The 10,000-nt window shown below is 45.2% G+C and overlaps 1 protein-coding gene across 1 annotated transcript in view; it reads left to right on the top strand.

The window, feature by feature from the left end:
* LOC122802816 (protein NPAT) overlaps positions 1-10,000 on the top strand; it is a gene marked incomplete in the record, with an annotated part of 1,438,521 nt that overhangs the window by 53,340 nt on the left and 1,375,181 nt on the right. Inside the window, 1 exon segment of the mRNA XM_044072621.1 lies at positions 1,569-1,629. Within this exon segment, the coding sequence (XP_043928556.1) occupies positions 1,569-1,629 (61 nt within the window).

Here is a 10,000-nt window from a genome sequence, read left to right as displayed (position 1 = left end):
CATCATTAGGCCACTAATTGATTACAACGCCCCATTTGCTATGGACCTCTCCAATCACTTGCATGAACTGGAAAGGCCACAGAAATGCCACGCAAAGAGAATCCATGGCCTTCAACACCTGTCCTATGCAGACAGGTGCAAATCACTATCACGCTAGTCGATATCTTGCAGCTTGCTCAGAGGTGATCTATGTCTCACCTACAAGGCATTTTCGGACCCTGCCCTACTAGAGATGCTACATATCCGCAAGTCTTAACTCCTCATGCATTATCTGCTCAAAAGGCCTAAATCTAATATGCAACATCAACAAAACAAGCTGGAGGGTCAGGTTTGTCTCCCAGAGACTACCTCATCTCTGGAATAGACTTCCCATGCATGTTAAACAGAGTACCTTGCTGACCCTCTTCAAGCACAACCTTGAGGAGTGGATGGGAAACAACAAATTTGTCCCTGGGGTTCCATCTGTGTCCCTCATTGACAGGTGCTGACTGAGATTTCTTTCTTGGGGATAAACTCTTGGCTAGGCTTGTAAGGGTCCCAGGGGCATTAGCCCAGTAACATCCCATGATCAGAGTTGCCAGCCAGCCAAAGGACAGTTGCAGAAACCTTTGGGACTCTTTCTGTAGTATGACTGCAGCAATTACTCACATGAAGGAAATAGTACAGTTGTTGTGTTGTCAACTTTATAAGTATAGTTGTTACAGTGTAGTTAAATCTGCAGTCCGGTTCCCCTTCTTCCACCGTTTACAACTGCAGATTTTTGGACTGGGATGGGGGGGGCACTTAATCCATTACCCCCTTCTTTTCTTACCATATCAGTCAACTGTTTTCCTATCCTGTTAAGCTAGTGAGGTTAGGAGGCATGTAAATAGTGCAGACTGTTTCTCAAGAAATTTCTCTTTACAGGCATACATCTTGTATTCTCACAGTATGTGTAAATCTTGTTTGGGCACAAAAAGATGTGGAGACATCTTGATGACAGGAGAAGTAAGGCTGGTGTTGGAGAAAGGGGCTGGGCTCTGAAACTTTGCTCACATGTACGACATCATCTGAGGCGGAGACCCCTGAAGTTATAACTGTAGCAGTGATTACCGTCAAACATACTACAGCATTAACTACTGTCAAACATTTACAATTATGGTATGTAGAGAACACAGCTATACTTTTAATTTTTATGTGAAAAGAAAGATGTAATCAAAAAGTCTACCTGTCAGTCTGGACCTTAAGGGTTGCCGACACCTCTCTTTCACACAAAAAGAAGGAAATAAAGATGGCATGGGCTCGCTGCCTGACGTACCTGGTATCCTGCTGATATTCTCGGTGTATAGAGAGACCAACCTCAGTTTTGAGATGTCTAAAGCTCTGGAAGTCTGGCCAGATGGATGTGCGTGTGTCTGCTGTTAATTCCTATTTATTACAAGTCGTAATGGAGTAGTGATCCTTGTATTTGAAGGTGATCCTTTTTAGTGAGTTACTCGTACAGTTATTCTTTGTTTTATTGCCAGTGAACTCCATGATTTTTCTCGTCTCTCAACTCTTTTATTACAGTGTTTCTTTTTATATTTCAGTCCTTGTTTGGGAAAAATCTGGTGTCAATTCTCAATGAATATGTCAGCATGAAAGCAAAAGGTAAGAACTTGGTCATCTGTGTTTAGTTTTATACAAGTTTTTCTCTTTGTTGCCCTGAACTGAAACAACAAAGCAAAGCTGTTTTTACTGAATATCATAAGAAACTTCATTGGTAATGGAGAGTGGAAGTAGTCTTTGACTAAATACATGTTTTAATTATTTGCTTTTCTTCTAGTCTCAGTTCTTGGATTTTGTGTCGGTCAGGAGATGCTGCCTATGTATGTTAGTTTATCTGTGCTCTTCACGGATTACTTTTACTGTATGGTTCTCCTGTCTTTGGGGTTGACTTGCCTTACAGCAGTTAATTGCAGGTCTTCCAGAAGGTAATAGGGATTGTGGGCCCTGAGCAATTGTCATTTATTTTCGGGTTCCTATTAGAACGACGAAAATGCATTTTTGGCGACACATATAGAGCGAACAGGCAAAACAGAGAAGTGGCTGTTTAGCTAATTCTTTCCCTGGGAAAGAAGTCGCTTGACCGCTTCGTTGCTTTGCCGTGTTCTGCATTGTAGTGTGATCCCTTATCCGGTATTGCTCCCGAGCATGAATGTGCAACAGATGCTCATCATGTTTCACTGTTGCAGTCATGACTGTAGGGATGTCCTTCAAGGATGCATCTGCAGTCCTTACAAATGGGTAGTCCTGTCGTCAGGCAGCCCTTCGGTCGGCCGGATTCCAAAGTCTGGGTCTGGCTTCGGCTGGTGTCGCACTTCACCCGACGTCATAGCTGCAGTTTTTCGGGTATAAAGGCATCAGCCGACGCCATCTTCCCCAGTCTTTCTTGCCGCTGGCTCCGAAGCAGAAGCTGTTCGCAAGTGCCGGTCGGTCAGAACCAGAGATTTCATACCGAATACTACTCAAGACTTCTAAAAGCTAAGTACCCGCTGGGGACTCTTTCTTGCCTCAGCCGATGTCAGAAAAAGTGAATAACTGTTTAACTTGTGGGAAACAAATACCTCATAAAGATTTCCACTCTTACTGCTTACCTTGTTTAGGCCCAGACCACGACGTAGCAGCTTGTCTAGCCTGTGCTTCTTTAACCGACGGACACTTGACGCCGGTCAGAATTTGCAGAACAGTTTTTCGCTCTGAATTTGCTTATATCATGCCGCCGGACCCTCCGACTTCACAAATTACCAAAACGCAGGAAAAGGACCGACACTCAGGTCCGCGGTTTCGCCGAAACCGCGTTAAGCCAACCACTAGTGTCTCGGTTTCGCTGAAACCGAGCAAGGTTCTTCCCCATCCGAAAACATGCCTTCTACCGAGGCCTCTTCTAGCCTGGTGGAATCTGCTTCTGAAATCCAACCTTCTGTTGCGGTTTCTCAGGAATTATCAGACACTATTCCCTTGGATATTTCAACCCCTGCACGTGGAGCTGCTAGGCCTCCTGCAGCCATGTCTATTAAGGCCTTTGCCAGGGCTAAAGCAGCTAAAGCTTCAAAACGGTGCCTGTTAAACCCCTCTCACAGGCCCAGCACCAGTTCCCATATGCTTTCTTTGGCTGAGGATCTCATTTCTTTAATTCGTGGCTCCCAGCCTCATCCAGACAGGGCCCCTCATCCACCTCCAGAGAAGAGGCCTAGAGCAGGGCCCCCTGAACCAGTATCCACAGATGACTCCTCTGATGACTCAGAACATACAGACCCTCCTGAGGCTCCTTATTCCCCTTACGAAGACTCTGATGCTGAAGAGTCCATTCCTTCAGCCCCTCCACCTGCGGAATTTTCCTTTGGGGAAACCTTGCATGCTATGAGGGAACAATTTCAGTGGCAGGGGCAAGATTTCTCAGACTCCAGAAAAAGGCTTAGAATCTTTCTACATTTACCACAGCATAGGCTTTTAGCTATACCTCCAGTTCTTTCTGTTGTAGATGATGCATTTAATGATGCTTGCACTACTCCTGATTCATTACCTCCGGCCCCTGCTAAGCCCGATAGGTTCTACAGGGTCCCGGACACGCATCACCATTTATACAAGGCTCCTTTTGCAGATCCAGAGACTATCTCCCAGGGTCCTAAAGCTGTAGCAACTACATCTGCTAAAAACCCCCTCCCCTCTGAAAGGGAATCCAGATCCTTAGAGAGATGGGGTAAAAAAGTTTACACTTCTGCTACTTGTCAGCTAGAGCTTTGAACTGCCAATTCCATATGATTCAATATCAAGAGTTTATGCTTGACCAGTTAACTAAAAAGCTGTCCTCTGAAGAATCTCTAGATAAAAAATATGTTCAGGAAATGGTACATAACATACAGCAGGTTAGTAACCATTCTTTAAAATGTGGCTATGATGCACTGGAGGCTTCCTTTAGATCAGCCATGACTGGCACAGTTATCCAGAGACATGCATGGGTGAAAGAGCAGGCATTACCAGACCATGTCAAATCTAAGCTTTTGGATGCACCCATGGACAAGGTCAATTTATTTGGTTCCCCGGCACAGCAGGTACTAAAGAAGATGGAAGAGAAGGCGAAATCTGTACAAACAGTGAAAGATTTCTTACAGGTTCAACCTCCAAGGTTTAGCAGGAACTGGCCTCCAAAATTGGTCCTTTCCAGACTCCTCTAAGACACAGAGAGGCAGGAATAGGCTGCTCAAGAGGCAGAAACCAATCCAGGGTGCCTACAGGGACGCCAGTGGCAAGGTAACAACCAGCGAGGCACGGACGCAGCCACCACCACTACAACAACACAATCACAGTGACTTGGATGTGGCACCGCCTACCAGGGAACAACTGGAAACACCCTTAGGCGGAAAGCTAACCTTATTTTCAAAGAACTGGCATTGCATCACAAGGGAAAAATGGATTTTGCAAACTATAGACCAAGGTTACAGGTTCCATTTCCATACTCTACCAGGAAAGAGAGGAATGCCAAACCTACCACCTACTCAAAGGGCAGAAGCTCTAAAGCAAATATCTCAATTATTAAGAATGAGAGCTGTGGAAAATGTACCATCTATGGAGCAAGGAAAGGGATTTTACTCCATACTCTTCCTGGTACCAAGAAAAGAGAACAAATGGAGGCCTATTCTCGACCTGTCCGCTTTAAACACATTCCTCATTGTTCCAAAATTCAAAATGCTGACCCTACAGCAGCTTCTTCCCATGCTGGGCAAGGAGTCTTGGCTGGTAACTGTAGATCTCAAGGATGTATACCTGCACGTCCCCATATGACCAATTTGCAGAAGATACCTCAGATTTCTTGCAGGATCAGAGCATTATCAATTCTCAGCATTGCCCTTTGGCTTATCTACTGCGCCCAGAGTGTTCACGAAATGCCTGGCATCAGTAATTGCTCATTGCAGACTTCAGGGGATCCAAATTTATCCCTACCTGGATGACTGCCTGATTCAAGCGGACAACAAAAGCAAACTAACAGAAGACTTACAAAGAGTCATTTACCTACTGCAAGCCCTGGGATATACAGTCAATATAAAAAAGTCAAGGCTGACTCCATCCCAAAGAATAACTTTTCTGGGTGCAGAGCTGGACACATCAAAACAAATGGCATTCCTAACTGCAGAAAAGCAAGAGCAACTACCTCTACTTCTTGGCATTAACAAAGCAGAACCATCTAACTGCAAGAAAAGTACTGCAAGCCCTAGGCTTCATGGCATCCTGCATAATTCTGGTCCCTCATGCCAGACTGCATATGAGAAAGCTACAGTGGTACCTAAAGAATTTGTGGTCCCAACACAAGCACAGCCTAGAAACCAAAATTCCAATAATCCCATGCCTGAAACAAGAGTTCCTATGGTGGGCTCAGGCCTGTCAATCAAACAAAGGATTGCCCGTCTGCAACAGTCAACCAAGCCAAACCATCACGACAGATGCCTCAGACCTCGGTTGGGGGGCACACATGCTGGACAAGTGCATACAAGGCTTATGGACTCAAGACCAGCTGCGCCTGCACATAAATCTAAAGGAAATGCTGCGCCTGCACATAAATCTAAAGGAAATGCTGGCAGTAAAATTGGCAATCCAGTCATTCAGACCATTTCTCCAAGAAGGTCAGTTGATGATAAGGACAGACAACACCACAGTTATGTGGTACATCAACAAACAGGGAGGCACACATTCATATCCTCTATGCCGGCTGGCACTGGACCTATGGGATGTGGCTCTGAGCTACAACATTCAGTTACAAGCAATTTTTGTACCGGGAAAAGAAAACATTCTGGCAGACATTTTAAGCAGAACTACCACAGATGCCCACGAATGGATGCTGCATCCGGACATCTTTAAAGCCATCACAAGAGAATGGGGATTACCACAACTTATTTGCATCCCCACTCAATCACCAGCTAAAGAAATTCTGTACAAGGACGTACCACCCACTTGCTTGGAAGGTGGACTCCCTATCTTTCAGTTGGAAAAAACTGACAGCTTATGCATTCCCACCACTTCCTTTGATGCACAAGGTGCTTTTGAAGATCAAAGAGGAACGTCCAAGGATCATTCTGATAGCTCCAGACTGGCCAAGACAACATTGGTGCCCATTGCTGAGGAGCATGTCTCGGGAACAAATATGGACACTGCCCCTGATCCCATTGCTGTTAACACAGAACAACTACAACATCCTGCATCCAAACCTGAAAACTCTGCAGCTAACTGCCTGGAACATTACATAAGGACAATTAACCCAGATTATCCCAAAGGGTTAAAGACATAATCCTTGAGGCTCGTAGACCTTCAACAAGAAAAAATTATGCAGCAAAATGGAAAAGATATCTGATTTGGTGTACTGCAAAAGGAGAAGATGTGGCGCTAGTAAACATAGCCAACATCCTGGAGTACTTGGCAGAGCTCTTCCATGCAGGCCTGTCCTATTCTTTCATCAAGATACATGCATCAGCTATTTTAGCAGAATACAGCTTGGATCCTCCTGTCTTCTCTCATCCTCTGCTCAGACAGTTTCTGAGAGGAATTAAAAATGTAAAACCTCCCAGGAAACCACCATTGCCAGCATGGGACTTGAACTTTGTGTTAGAAAAATTGACACTTCCCCCTTTCGAACCAGCAGCAACAGCAGAATTACAATACTTATCCTGGAAGACTGCTTTCCTACTGGCAGTCACCTCAGCAAGAAGGGTCTCTGAACTACAGGCATTAATGGCAGTGCAACCCTTCCTGATCTTCCATCAAGATAGTGTCCATGAGAACAAATCCCACATTTATGCCTAAGGTGGTATCCAGAGTGTCTTTAAATCAGACTATCCACCTACCTACATTCTTCCCCAACCCACAGAACAGGGGAGAAAGACTGTTGCATACCTTGGATGTGCATAGGCAATTACGCTACTACCTGGACAGGACCAAGTCCAATAGAAAAACTGACCAGCTTCTGGTAGCATATGCAACAGGAAAGGAAGGAAAACCTATTTCAAAACAGACAATCTCCAAATGGATAGGAAATTGCATTAGATTTTGTTACTCCTACCATGGAAAGAAAACTCCAGAGAACATCAGGCCTCACTCCACAAGGGCTACAGCCACTACCACAGCTTTCTTACGAGGAGTGGCTACCAAGGACATTATATAGGCTGCTACTTGGACCTCCGTGCATACATTTGCCAAGCATTACAATTTACCTTTATACTCTAGATCCCGAGCAGGTTTTGCCACTGCTGTTTTGCAAGGGATCCTAACTACACCATAATCTCTGCTTTTTTCCTCCTCCCCTAGTTTAGCTATGGTATTCTACCCATTTGTAAGGACTGCAGATGCATCCTTGAAGGACATAGTACAGTTTTGTACCTACCATAAATGTAGATGTCTGATAGGAATGCATCTGCAGTCAGGATTACCCACCCACCTTCCCTCTGTGGTACTCCTAGGGTATTTGCCATCCTTCAGCTAGCTTGGGGGATCTATTATGGTGTATTTGTTTGTATATATGTACATACATGCTTATTTTATGTGTTTGCTCTCTACTATTTGGAAACATTGGCATTTATCCAAATTTAGCCATCAAAGAGGGCACCTGGCATCTGGGGCAAGAAACACTGAGGAAGATGGCGTCGGCTGATGCCTTTATACCCAAAACTGCAGCTATGACGCCGGGTAAAGTGCGACACCAGCCGGCCAGACCCAGACTTTGGAACCGCCGATCAAGGGCTGCCTGACGACAGGACTACCCATTTGTAAGGACTGCAGATGCATTCCTATCGGACATCTACATTTATGGTAGGTACAAAACTGTACTTTCTCCCCTGCCGGCAGGCAGTCCTCGGTCGGCCAGAATCCCAAAGTCTGGGTCCGGCGTCAGCTGTTCAGCCATGTTCCCTGACGTCAGAGCGCCAGGAGTACAAAGCTGACAGCCGACACCATGTTCCCCAGTCTTTCTTGCCGTGCGGTGATAGCAGTTCGCAAGTGCCGGTCGGCTGACTCCTGACAATTTTTTCTAATCAAACTTCAGTCCGAAGACTTTCTTCTCCTACTCAAAGCTAAGTACCCCGTTGGGGAAACTTTTCTTGCTCCAGTCCGATGTCAGAAAAAGTTAATAATTGTATTTCATGTGGGAAGCAAATACCTCAAGGATTTTCATTCTTACTGAATTCCTTGCTTAGGCCCTGACCACGACGTAGCTAGTTGTCGGTTTTGTGCTAGATTCAATCAACGTATTACTAAACGAAGGTACGATTTTGCTTTTCATTACTTCGGTAGGCGTTTTAATTACAAAATGTCGTTGGATACGGTTCCGGCTACCGGCGTTCACAAACGACGCAAGGACAAAGACAGGCCTCCGAGGTCCAAATCAGACTATATCGCACCAGCAGAGCCAGCTTCAGGTTCGGCCGTCAGTGAGGCGCTTTTGCAGCCCCTGTCGTTGGCCATTTTGGAACCGATAGCCGAAACGGACTCCCACGAGGAGCCAACTAGGCCTTTGAATATTTCAGTTGGACCTTCGGACAATGCTCCTTACGATGGGTCCGGAGCCGCTGTGCAGGTACCGGCTTCCGAAGGGGTTTTCAGGCCTACTCAGCTTCTTATAAATGCAAAGCCAAAGACAAAGGCAAAGACTCCTTCCAAATCAAAGACTGCAACCCAGGCCTCTTATGATCTGGCTCCCAAGTCTCAGAAACAGTTACTTAAAATGGCGGAGGACTTACTTACTATGATTAGGGGTTCACATCCCCCTTCAGATAAAAGGCCAAGGCAGGAAGTTTATTATGACTCCTCTGATCAGGCTTCTGTTTCTTCTGACCAGGAATATTCTTTCCCTCCTTATGAGGATTCTGATGCTGAGGAATCCATTCCTTCAGCTTCTCCCCCTGAGGATTTCTCTTTTGGGGAAACATTGCATGAAATGAGGGAACATTTCCACTGGGAGGGACAGGAGTACTCTGAATCTAAGAAAAGACTAAGGGATTTTCTTCTTCTTCTTCCCCAACATAGGCCTCTGGCTATTCCTCCTATTTGGATATTGTGGATGATGCTTTTTCGGAGACTAACTAACTTAACTCCTGACTCTTTTCCTCTAGCTCTTGTTAAGCCAGACAGATACTATAGGGTTCCTGATTCCCACCAGTTTTTATTCAAGAACCCTACTGCTGACCCTGAAACCATTTCTCAGGGTCCTAAGGGCGTTAAGGCCGCTTCTGCTAAAAACCCCATTCCCACTGAGAAGGATTCCAGATCTTTAGAAAGATGGGGAAAAAAAGTGTACACTTCTGCTACTTTATCTATTAGGGCTTTAAACTGTCAGTTTCATATGCTGAAATACCAGCAATTTCTCCTGTCTGTTTTAAAGCAAAAGCTATCTTCCATTTCCGCCTTTGCAGATGATAAGGAACTACATGACTTCTTGCATGCCACTGAACAAGTTAAGAAACATGGTTTACACTGTGGATTTGATGCCTTGGAGACTTCTTGTAGGGCTGCTGCCTCTGGCACAGTAATTAGAAGGCATGCATGGTTAAAGGAACAAAATTTGCCAGATCAGGTAAAGGCTAAATTATTGGATGCTCCTGTTCAGCATAATGTTTTATTTGGATCTAAAGCTGAAGAGGTGATTAAAAAGATGGAGGACAAGGCTAATTCCATGCAAACAGTTAAACATTTCTTACAAGTACAGCCACCCAGATTTAGTAGGAATTGGCCTACAAAAAATTGGTCCTTTCCCACTTCAGACAGGCCTCAGAGGGGTAGATATAGATGCCCCCCGAGGTAGGCCTCAAATGCAAGACTCTTGTAGACCAAGACAGTGGACTGCTTCCACCCCTAGGGGAGGAGAAGACAGGTCGCAAGCTCATAGAAAACAAATTCAATGACTCCCTCTGTTGGGCTGCACAAGCCCGTCTCGGAGGAAAACTCTCCCTCTGTCTCTGTCTCTCTCTGTCTCTGTCTCTGTCTCTGTCTCTCTCTCTCT

Source organism: Protopterus annectens, chromosome 5.part0, assembly GCF_019279795.1.
Source record: "Protopterus annectens isolate FY-2018-M chromosome 5.part0, PAN1.0, whole genome shotgun sequence".
NCBI lineage: Eukaryota > Metazoa > Chordata > Ceratodontiformes > Protopteridae > Protopterus > Protopterus annectens.
This window is presented reverse-complemented; position numbering and strand designations above follow the sequence as displayed.